Source organism: Girardinichthys multiradiatus, chromosome 17 (genome assembly GCF_021462225.1).
Source record: "Girardinichthys multiradiatus isolate DD_20200921_A chromosome 17, DD_fGirMul_XY1, whole genome shotgun sequence".
Lineage (NCBI taxonomy): Eukaryota > Metazoa > Chordata > Actinopteri > Cyprinodontiformes > Goodeidae > Girardinichthys > Girardinichthys multiradiatus.
Window position 1 is genome coordinate 6,870,966 of NC_061809.1, and position 12,331 is coordinate 6,883,296.

Sequence of the window (12,331 nt, forward strand, 5' to 3'; positions counted from 1 at the left end):
CTCCTCAGCCACACCATTTATCTACAAATCCTCCTTCACTATATCCACTAACCTTCTGTGTTCTTCCTCTTGTCCCCTCTTTCCTATCAGCCTCATATTCAACATCCTTTGTAATAGATCATCTATCTCTTCCGTACATGTCAAAACCATCTTAGCCTCACATCTCTAACTCTGTCTCCCAACATCTCAATTTGAGCTGTCCCACTATCAAAATATCCAACAGATTTCTACAGCTGCATCATCCAGAACATCCCGACCAACTCAATCACTGTGTGGTATGGAGGCTGCACCCCCTAATACTGCAGGCATCTATAAACTGTAGTCCTTATGGGGGTGTGGGCTCTGTCCACGAGGAATGTGCAGAAGGTTGATAGAAGGTTGATAGGAAACTCCCTAATTTAATTGTGTTACTCACTCATATGTTTTGACGAGCTGGTAAAGAGCCAGCAGGCTGCCATACCAGCTGCCGCTGTTCTGAGACTGGAGATACATGTCAATCTTGTCTACGATGGCAGTCCAGCGGCCTGGAAAGTCGTGCTTAATGATGGCTCTCAGACACATAGTCAGCTGGGCTCTATGGGCACATAGAGAAAAGAAAAAGGGAAGGACATTATTAATGTTAAAGTATGGTTGTCATAATACTAAAATTTCAAACTTGATACCAATACTAAGAAAAATTATTTTATTTTATTATAATAGCTTATCTCTGGTGTGCCACTGTGTGCTTCCATTTGCTTGTCAATCCCATGTTTATCCAAAAATTGTTACTACTCAGAAACATAAAAGAATCATTCTGAAGTAAAATAAATAGGGTTTCAAAACAAACATGGATCTTGTGCATACAAAACCGATTTTGGCCTAATTACAGCTCTGAGTGGTTGTCCATGCTAATGTATTCAAATGCAGCTCTGTACAAATTCTCTCTTTCTGGTAATTTAGCTGAATATTTTCTTTAATGATCTTCCACAGCAGCAGGTGTGGGTTTTTACTGTTTCAACTATAATCACCGACTTCAGTCTGGTTCTACCATTACCTGTGTTATTATGAGCCACATTATTACCTTCATAACTAAACTAGGAGTAATGGACGGATGGGGGAGCACTGGTTTGTTTCGTTGCTTCACTATTTAGAAGCTGAGTGAGCCGTCAACCGATTAGCATTTTCCTGCGTTAATTCTTACGACGGTAGAACGGAGCATTGGGTGGTGCACAATTGGGAGATCATCTCAACGGGGGAGCTAAATCCGAAGGAACACCGTCCTTGCCCTGTCTGTGTTCATGAAGCTAATATTTAAAACAGATGGCTTTTGTTGTCCAGGGGTTCACTACTCCACTGTTGAAGATACAGGAGCCTCGCCGACCTTGTTAAGTTGCTCTCAAACATCAATGTCAAAACGTGTAGTGATGGGACTTTTGGTTCTTCGAAGGGAACCTAATCTTCAGGATCCGTTCACTTCAAAGAGCCGTTTAAATGATGGGTTTTTGAAAATGCTCATATGTCAAAGAACAAGCCATTTTATCCCCAATCTAGAACTACATATATTACTATAGGCAAACCTGGCATGTGTGGCTGAAATTCACAAAAAAGTTGAATCATCTGTATTAAGTATGATTAATATTTGTACATATAAAAGGCGCAGAATACAACCACAGTATGTTCTAGCAAAAATAATTTTGATACTTTCATCAAATTAAGTATAAAATATCAACATATCAAATACACAAGTAGTTCTTTACTACAAGTGTTGTAATATAGAAACAAGATAAAGAAAGCAAAATGTAACAAAGTTAAAACAAAAAGTGCCGTTGCACTAGAAAAACTCAGCTTTCTGTATTTCACATTTATTTTAAATAAAAAAAATACTAAACATTTACCTGATATTTTTTACAGCTGGTGGCTTTAACTATGGAACCTAGAAAAATCATGGACTGAAAAGAAGAAATGACAGAACGATACAAGGAAGGAGGACACAAGTGTGCAAGGAAAGGCAGAGGAATTGAAAGATGTTCACAAGAAAGGAAAATAAGGACATAGTAGGAAGGAGAGGAGGTGGGACACAAGGAAGAAAAGTTGCAAGGAAGGAAAGACATAAGAACAGTAAAATGAAGGAGGAAAGAACGACGAACAAAAGCAAGTCCTGGAAAAATATTTATTTAGTTTTCAATTTTAGGACATTCTTTTCTGTCCCACTGCCTAAATGTTCTGTCTGTTCTTCCTTAGTTTTATTTCCATCCTTTCTTCTTCCATCCTTTCCAGACTTGCAGAAATCAAATTCCAGATTTTCCAGACTGTGTGGGAACCCTGAATGATGTTCAAGATGCTGCGGTCTACCCCAGTTTCTCTTTACAGTGACAGATGTTGCCCAACTGAAGTATTTTCACAGCCACCTTGTTTCTAAACATATTTTTGAATGGACACATAGAGCTCCTCATGTCTATTTCCTGCAGAGTAGGAACCTCATCCAACAATTAGCTTGGGGTTGCAATACTCTTAGGTCTCACCAAATCTTGAGCTTTTCCCATGATAACAAAAGCTTGTAAAAATGTGTCCTTGATATCTTATCTAGAAAATTTCTTTTTAACAGCACAAACCTTTCTAATGAACATCCATAATACAGACACCATGTAAAGAGTCCCACCAGAATAACAAACACACAGTCATTGTCTGCTTCTAAGCCTGTGGTTCGGACTGTTAAGAAGCGCACTGATGAGTTAAAGCAGATGTTACAGGCCTGCTTAGACCTGGACTGTTTTTGAAGCTTTGGTTACTGACCTGATGAACTTGCTGAAACTGTGACATCATATGTCGATTTTTGTCAGGACACGTGTGCAGACCAAGGCCTCTTAAACATACTAGGGCTGAAACATTTAATCGGATTAATTGTGAATAATCAATTATTGAAATAATCAACTAATTTAGTAATCGAATAGTTGTTAACTGAAGTATACACTCTAAAACATGCCATTTGCTGTAAAAACAACCCACTCAGAGCTGTAATTAGGCCAAAATTGTACAAAAAATATACATTTTGCATTTAATATGAAAAACCGCCTTTGTCTGTGAAAATGCTCTGTCCAGAGCTCCTCAAGTGACATAGCTTTAGCTTCACCTTGTTCAAATTCCTTTAAATAAACTCCTAAGCACGTTTTGCTATCTGATTAATCAGAAAAAACAATAGTCGACAGATTAATCGATTAGCTAAATAATCGTTAGTTGCAGCCCTAGCAGATTCAACAACAATAAACCTTGCTTTTCTTCACATCTGAGGAGGCCATGTCAGACCAAACACGAGGTTTACAGGAGGGGGGACCGGGCCCTATCTAAACAAGCAAGAAACAAGCTGGCAAAGGAGATCAGGGCAGCCAAGAAAAGCTTTAACGAGAAGATAAAAGACACCTTCTCAGCTTTAGACCACTACCCACAATCACCACCCACCTCCCACCCATTCACCATTCAAAGATCTGTAAAGAGGATGCGTGGCAACTTCTTTGGCATCAGAATATCAAAAGCTCCAGCACTTGATGGTGTGCCCACTTCCGCTTTAAAGCCTGCACTGACCAACTGGATCCCAGCTTCATTCATTAAGTCTCTGTGGCTGTGTGAGGTTCCGTCCTGCTTCAAATGCTCCACCGTCATTGTGGTCCCCAACCCCGACGCACCATCTGCAGCTGAAGGACATCACAGGTCCCCTGCTGGACCCCCTGCTGTTTGCTTACTGGACAGTAGGTCGGCTGACAATGCAGTCCACATGGGAGTACACTTCATCCAGCACCACCTTGACTACCCAGGGACTTACCCAGGATCCTGTTTGTAAACTTCAGCTCGGTGTGGCCAGAACTACCAGGAGCTTAACCCATTTAAGACTGGGGAGATGATGGTGGACCCCACACATCCTGGACACAGACTGTTTAGACTTTTACCTTGGGGTGCCACACATTATTTAAAAAATGTACTGCCATTTTAAGTTAACCGTACTCCCTGGGCTGTCTCAGCCAGAGTAGTCAGCCACTCTACTGTGAAAATGTTACTTCAACGCTGGACTATTGTAATTCTTTACTATCAGAATGTCCACAAAAAGCCTTTAACTGATCCAAAATGCTGCAGCAAGAGTTCTGATGAAAATTAAAAAGAGAACACATTTCTCCTATTTTAGCTACTCTTTATTAGCTCTGCAAAATCCAGAATATAATTTAAAATTCTCCTTCTCACATATAAAGCCATTAATGATCTACTTCCATCATACATTAGAGATCTGATTGTTCCATATATTCCTAACAGAGCACTGGAGGTTAACTGGTGGTTCCTCCCAGATCCCAGTTTTAGTCCTCGAGGCAGACGCCCTGTCTACTTTTAAGGCTAGGTTTAAAACTTTCCTTTTTGATAAAACTTATATAAAGCTACATCTGACCTGGCTCTGTGTTTAGCTGTGGCACCTTCCTGGAGGGGGGCATCAGCTGAGCTTCTGCTGCCAAAATCATAATGCTCACGTTCTACAGATGATCCTCTTTGCCCTGTCTTTCAGTGTGTAATGGAAATTCTTTTATTAAGTGCTCTAAAGTGTTCCAAAGTATATGACCTTTAGGTTACCTCTCTCCTCAGAACATCTGTGTTTAGAGGAGGAAGCTGTAAAAGCCAGTATCAGACGTTTAATGGTTAAAACCCATCTTATAGGGTGATATCTCTGGAAGAGCAGATGGTCCGCCCGTAAATAACTTTGTTACCTCTGACCCGGGAAGGGTCTAGGGCCATAAAGCACAAACTCTTAAGTTGAGGTAACACCCACATACTCTTTAAATACTGTGTGTAAATGTTGATCGGGGCTCTGCTTCACTGACTAACCTCAGTGACACGGTCTTCAAACGCTGAATGCCTTTGAATAAAACTTATAAAGTTAATGAGTTAATTTCTCTCCCACTTTGATAAGAAAATTCCACAACAAGTGTTTAACCCTGTCTCTCCTAGACATAGCTACTGGCTGAGATTCTACTATGACTAAATGTATCTGCTCTCTTTCATACTCTAGACTTCAAAAGTGGTTCAGAGTAAATCTGCTTAGCTGTCTTTCTCTCCTAGATGAAACCACTAAAGGAGCTATAACCATTAATGTTTCACGTTTCTTCCCCAGCGAAAGTACTACTGGATCAGTCCTTCTGTGTTCTTTTTGTGTCTCTGCTCTGTTCTCTCAAACCCCCAGTCGGTCGTGGCAGATGGCCGCTCACACTAAGCCTGGTTCTGCTGGAGGTTTCTTCCTGTTAAAAGGGAGTTTTCCTCTCCACTGTCGCTACATGCATGCTCAGTACAAGGGATTAATGCAAAGTCAATGCAAGCGACTGTCCACTGTCTCTACATGCTCATCCAGGAGGAGTGAATGTCACTAACTTGATGCAAACTTTTGGGTTTCCTTAAATAGAAAAACATTTTAATCAATTTGAGTAATAAACTGAATCTGACTGCATTGTTTGATAGTTAGGATTAATTGCAATGTATGTACCTGACTTGAAATCTATATGATGAGATTGAATTGACTTTGTAAAGTGCCTTGAGACAACATGCGTTGTGAACTGGCACTATATAAATAAAACTCACTTGAATTGAATTAAAAATACAAATACTTGCACTATTGTAACCTGTCTTTAGAAAAATAATAAGTTACTGGTTGTACATACATATATGTTCTTTTTATTTTTGATCTCATCTAAAGTTTATATTTTTATGCATAATATCTGTGTCTATGCGTGTGAAAATGAAGTCAAATGATTTGTTCATGCACACAAACTTGGCCAACAGGGATGGTGTGTGTGTGTGTGTGTGTGTGTCTATACCGTATGGATTCTGGACAACGGATGATGCCCTCCACTATGTTGTCCCGGATTTGCTGCCGGTCATTCTCGTGAATGTTGAAGGGAAAAACCACCTGCCCCACACATGGTTCCCTGTCCTGCCAGTATTGACTCACCATGTTCTTCAAGTAGATTGCGGCTAAGTAGGTGTGCGCGCATGCACACACACACACACACACACACACAAACACACACACACACAAAAAACTAAATATAGCATCCAAACACATGGAAGAACAGTGCGTCTCTGCAAAGAATTTCTTTTCTCTGATAAACTCAAATGTACATTGATGGTAGGCAGAAAAATTAAGCACACCCTTGAACCATCTGGTCTCCAACAGGTACTAAAATAAGACCATTATAACCACATTGTGATAAATGTTTTTTATTCAGTACAAACTCTTTTAAAACCTTGTCACTGCCGCAGGAAAATGATGGAAATGGTTGAACCAAAGACAGCTGAAGAATTGAAGATCTTACCTGCTTGGCGGACAGGAAACTCTACCTGCTCCGACACAATGATCTGAAGCAGGGTGGGAGCAAAGTTGATGATCTTATAGGACTGAAACACAGAGAAGAAGACAGTTTAAACTTTTTGTTCAGATTAAAAAGGAACCATTTCTTCTATCTTCTATAAAATATTTCAAAAATCTATTTCATCACAGTAGTTGCTACTCAGCAGAAAGGAACTTACCCTTTATTCATGCTTAATTTAATCTAAATAGTAACGCAAGAAATCAGGACTATGCATGGAGCTGACCACAAATACCTCCTATATATGTAGGCAACTTTCTTTTTTTCTGATAACTGCTCTGCACTCTGCTACTCTTCTGCCAGCTAGAAGGTCCTGGTCTGAAGTAAGTCTCTTCAGATTTCCCCGAGGTGTCAATGGGCGGGGTTGTGTGCAGCAAGGCATGACACCAGCATCTGCAGCAATGGTGGCGGAAGTATAAAAATGAATCATTTTATACCATTAATTTGTCACAAAAAGGAGTTTTAAGATGTTTTTAAGCCAGAGAGGATTGCAACAAGTCTTTTGCCTGTGCAGTTGAGGAGAAGTGTCCGAGATTTATGATTAAAAGTTGCCCTCGACATGGTCTCTGTAAAGTTGTTAATATTCCTGTCCCACCATTGCTCGCTGTCTCCGCAGCCAAACAGTTTGTCAATACAAATTATTCTCTCTTTCTTGTTTGGACACGTAAACACAAACACATAAGGAGGTATGTCATTTAGATTTTAGTAGATTTGATCACTGTATACACAAACATGAGCTCACTCCAACCTCAACATTTTATGCACACATTGTGATTAAAGGTCAACAACAGCTACGAAACAGTCTGATGTGGCGACAGGACAAGACAGGATCTATTCTTAACATGCAGCTCACTCTACCGTGAACAACACAGGGATTTACAGTTGAGATCTATCTGCAGCCTTCTTAAGAGAGTTTTTCTAAATAATGGGTATGTTAGATTGTTTAACAGCAGATGGTAAGCGAGTATAATACCAGTCCAGCATACGTCTCCTTCACTGTTAGATGAGTGCCGATAATGTTTTCCTAAAATATGTTGGTCACAAAACACAGACATTCTCCACTTCAGTTAATGCCGTGGCTATTTATGCATGTCCGCAGTTGCAATTATTTTATTCTGGTATGTTTATTTGTGAATGGGATGTAATGTGTTACAAGTTGAAGTGGTTATGGTCAACGGCAGTGTTCCTGAAGCGATTGTTTAGAGTCTTTAGAAACATCTGTAATAGGCATAGATTTCAACCAGTTAATCTATCACACTGACACTCTGGGACTTCCTGCTACCTGTTATCTGTTGGTGGCGGCTGAAAGTGAATTGAAAGCATTTAGTAGGTATGTGGTGAATAACCGCAAGTACCAGAATATAAAATGAAATATATTTTGCCACAAATGTTTCACGACAGTTCTGTAAGAAAAATATTTTAATGCAATACTGATGACCAGAGAAAATTTTTTCCATGTACATGAAAAATACACATTATCCCAGAGATTGCCTTGAAGTAAACCTAACTTAGTGGAGTGTAAACTATTATTTTTCATTTGGTATAGTTTTATACAGACAGCTCTGCAGGAGGAGAGACCACAGTTCCAGGTTTGGATGCAGTTTCCCACAAGCTCTGTGATCCTATTCACCCTCGTATTCTGCCATCTCTACTCCACGGTCTATGCATCTTCTACGTTATATAAATACCAGCTTATAATTACTCAGTTAAGGTATCAATTCCCTGTACTTCTGGACTGATTATCTGGTCTTTTTCTATTCTAATAATTAACATTTTTACTTAAGACAGTTTTCTGTATGTGCTGTGGTTATCTGATATGAGTTTACCTGATGATAATAAAAGAAAAATAAGTTTGTTAATCAGTGTTTAAGTGATCATGCTGTTGTAAAGCAACAACTCTGGTCTGATGCAGATTGGTAAAAAAATTGAATGTAAAATAATGATTTAAACTTTTCCTGCTAATGGATCCAGTGCAACTTAAAAAATAATGTAAGGAATTAATCAACTCTAAAGCTGCTCATGATCTATTATTTATCAGCTGACACAAAATTATTATTTATTAGCTAATATTCTTTTAAAAGGGAGTGAAGGAGTACTCTCATCTGCTGGACTGAAGGTGTATTGTAATTTTCTTCCCCATATGTTATCAGCCTGATTTAAATAAATGGTCCATGGTATTTCTGAGCAATGGAAACAAAACGTACACAATTCCCTAGCACTCCTTTTACCCAGGTAGAACCAATAGCTGCTTTTTCAGTAAAAAAGGTGCTATTTATGAAGACAGGAACTGTCCTGGGTACATGACAGACTAAAGTCAAGAAAAAAAAAGTCCCTGAATAAAGAGAAGTTCTCTAAATTTGGAACAAAGGGGCATTGATAAGAAAATAAACAGGTTTCTTTACAAGATAAAGATTTATTTACCCGTAGCAGTCCGCTACACTGAAAGTTGTCATCGCTACGCTGAAGGCGTAGGCTTCTTCTCCTTGTAGTTTGTACTTCGGCTATTTTGCATGCGTTGAGTCTTTTCCTGTTTCCTTTCACCCTATGACCCTGTGCGACCGCTAACGGTAAAGCTTTCTAAAATCATGTCAGCTTCGAAGGGTGTGTATAAGCGGCGTCATATCACGTGTTCTTCCAGTAAAGCATGACAAAATCTAAGAATCTAATAAGTACAGAAATGAACACTGAGCAGCGAAACGTAGCAATACACAGTCTATCTTTATAACATATTCATATCTTTATAACATTTAAACGTTTGAAGTATACGTCAATAACATGTATAAGTCTACATCCCGAACTCGTTTTGCCCCTCAAGCCATTTCAGTACCATTTTTTATATGAGACAGAATGCATTACCCTACTGAAAGAAACCACAGAAAACTGGAGATATTGTTTAAATGAGGAGGCATGCTTGGTCTCAAACAATGCTTGGGTAGGTGGAACATGTTAAAGAAATATTTACATGGATGGCAGTACTTCCACATGACTTAATTAGAACAGACTCCCTTCTTCTACAGGTACAGTAGCCGTTTGATCGGCTACACAGGCCAGTCTTTGATCCCCACATGCATTACTGACCCAGTCGCTGGTTCATCACTGTTCCTTCTTTGGAACACTGATACTGATGACTGCAGACTGGGAACACACCACAAGAGCTGCAGGTTGGGAGATTATTAGATCCAATAATCTGGTCAACACATTTTACCCCTATCAAACTTCATAAAATTATTAGGCTTGGCCATTTTTTCTGCTTCGAACATATCAACTTTTAGTACAAATTGTTTATTTGCCGCCCAACTATGGTGATAATTTGTTTTACTTTTCTATGATCATCCTGAGTGATCAGAACATCATATTAGATAATTGACATGAGCTTTATTGTCCTAAAAGTTAAATTAACATTTAAAAAATCTGGATAATAATAATAGCAATTAGTATTATTGTTGTTGAATGGCACAATCAGTAAAGACGCTTTAGGATGTTCAAAAGTGTCCAAGTGCCAGGACCATCACCTTCTGAGCAATGTGTTACAGAATGATGTTGCCACCAGTGTAGAGTTTGCTGATCACTGGCAGCTGGAGGGTGAGTTCATCAATGTGCACAGAGAGGTCGAGACTTTTGGACAACAGCCTTGTAATAATATTGCCAGGAATAAAGGCATATTTTTCAAGAAAAACATCAAGTACAAGATGAAATTCTCCAAGACCTTCTCGGGTGGAAGTACAATGATGGGCAGGAGAAGACTGGTGCAGAGTTACCTTCTCTGCTCAGTTCTCTTTCTATTAGTTTGGGGCATCTGATAACTCATGTGTCTGTAGAAAAAAGGTGAGCGGTATTATGTGTCCTGTGTGGTGCCAACAGTGAAGCATTCTGATACAGCCCATATGCAGGATTGCTTCTCGTACAAGCTAGTGGGCCTCCTCACAACACTACCCAAGAACACTGACACAAAGGAGTGGGGTCGAAACATCGTTGAGAAACAACTTCGGCCAATGATCCAAGTCCAATGTGATGATCTAGAAATAGGTAGCATGATGCATGTGTGTTTAACCTGTGGTCAGTTGTCAAAAACAGGTAGAAAGACGATAGGAATGGGTCATCATCAAGCAGGATGCAGCCTAGATAGTGATAGACCGCATGTCAAAGAGAATGAGCAGTTCTAATGTCACACATACACTGAAAATATTGACGCTTCAAATGTGATTTTAATAAAATTACGATTGTTCATTGTTGTACCACAGTTTAAAATGCTTTAATGTCAACATCTGTGTCAGTATCAGAAATCGAACCCATGGGTTCAGTTTACCAGGGTTCTATTGTTGGTAACTAAGCTAACTCAGCTCAGTTAGCTGGCAGTCATTTTGGAGGAATTCGTTCTCGTATGTAAACCAGACAACAAAGAAAGTTTGAGTTATGCATTACCTGCAGTTGACCCATGTCTACACTGTTTGGCTCACATTAAAACACCCTGGTCCGCGAACATTTTCACCAACTGTGCTGAGATGTTCCACTGCGGGCCAGGCAGCAGCGGAACAGCAGTTCATGGAGCCATAAGGCTGCCTGTCAGAACCGCTCTGCACCGCTTGTTCCAGCGACATGTAAACAGTTTACTTAAACTGGTTTTGTCGGGCCTGTTACACAGAGACGCAGGACTAACAGCTGCAGCTATACTTGACGGGCTAAAACGCTTCGGAAACACAGAGAAAAGCAGAAACAGCCTTAGCTTTCCCACCTGATTGAGCTCATTCTCCGCCGCAATCCTCAGACTGGGGTCGATTGTACCCTTCAGAGCCTGGATAATCCGGTTTGGGTCCATGTGAGGTCGGTTCGGTCGCCCTGCCGGTTTTACTCGAACATACGCTCAGCATTAGCTAAGGTTGCAGCACGACTCTCTGCAGTAAGAAGACTGAAAAAAAACTTCCGGGGCTTGGTGTACAGCTTCCGACCATTCCATTCAAAATAAAACACTAAGAGCTAACCCGGGTGCTTCAGTAGTGATGCAGCACTTCATCGGAGCCGACGGTCACTACCCTTGCGACTACAGCAAAGTAAACAAACGTAACGATTCTTCTAGAGAAATGTGCTACCACATTAGGTTTCAGCAGGACCGAGCACTTATTTGGTTGTACTAGCACTTTTTTTATTAACCACTTTTTTAACAATACAGCATGACAAAATCTAACAATCTAAGTACAGAAATGAACATAGAGCAGTACAACCTAACATTGCACAGTATGTATAACACAATCATATTTCTCTGTATAGCCTATATATGTGTAAACATCTATTGCTACCTTTCTGATACAGAGAGGCTTTATTAAGCTTACATTGTTTCAAAGCACCTTTCAAAATAAACATTTAGTTTTTAAATGCCTCAATAACGGAAACTTTTCAAGAAACGACATTTGTGAATAAAAAACATTTGCTAATATAATCAAATTACTATTTCCAAAGTCTGTTAATTTGTTTCCCGTGGTTCTGCTAGTAGATCCCTCCAATGGTGCTGGATACCATCAGACATTGGTAGATGCCGCGGTTATATCCAGATGCCTCCAGATGACACGGACACTGGTAGATATCATACCAGATAACAGCAGGTATCATCTGATCCCGATAAATGCCACCATAGTAGGATAATGGGAGATGCCTCTGATTCCACTATACACTCGCATTACATTGGAAAACTAAATGTTGTAAGCTGAAAGGTAACTGTTATTAACAACATAATGGCCATTATATAAAATCAAAAAATATTTTTATTAGAATAAGTTTTAAACTGCCTATGTCGATGTGAGACATCTGATGTGTGTCTTGTATTGATGGCGAGATGAAGCCTCTTGAATCACTGAGGCCTTCTATCCCTCGACTCATAGGCCGAGGCATCAACATGCCTCATTTGCTCCACTGCGCCATCAAGTGGACAATTGGACAAATGTAAAATAGGCAGAATTATTATA

General features: G+C 39.7%; 1 protein-coding gene across 4 annotated transcripts in view; it reads right to left on the minus strand.

Moving 5' to 3' along the window:
• ipo8 (importin 8) overlaps positions 1 to 11,306 on the minus strand; it is a 54,755-nt gene extending 43,449 nt beyond the window's left edge. For 2 of the 4 annotated variants that reach the window (XM_047389729.1, XM_047389728.1), the window contains exons 1-4: positions 11,107 to 11,305; positions 6,321 to 6,402; positions 5,823 to 5,979; positions 416 to 574 (exon numbers count right to left, since the gene is read on the minus strand). In XM_047389729.1, coding sequence (XP_047245685.1) covers positions 416 to 574; positions 5,823 to 5,979; positions 6,321 to 6,402; positions 11,107 to 11,190 — 482 coding nt within the window. In that variant the 5' untranslated portion in view covers positions 11,191 to 11,305. Of the gene's footprint in view, positions 1 to 415; positions 575 to 5,822; positions 5,980 to 6,320; positions 6,403 to 10,796; positions 10,910 to 11,106 lie in introns of those variants that run through there. The other 2 variants (XM_047389730.1, XM_047389731.1) reach the window with 2 other exon arrangements.
• Between the last annotated feature and the right edge of the window lie 1,025 nt (positions 11,307 to 12,331).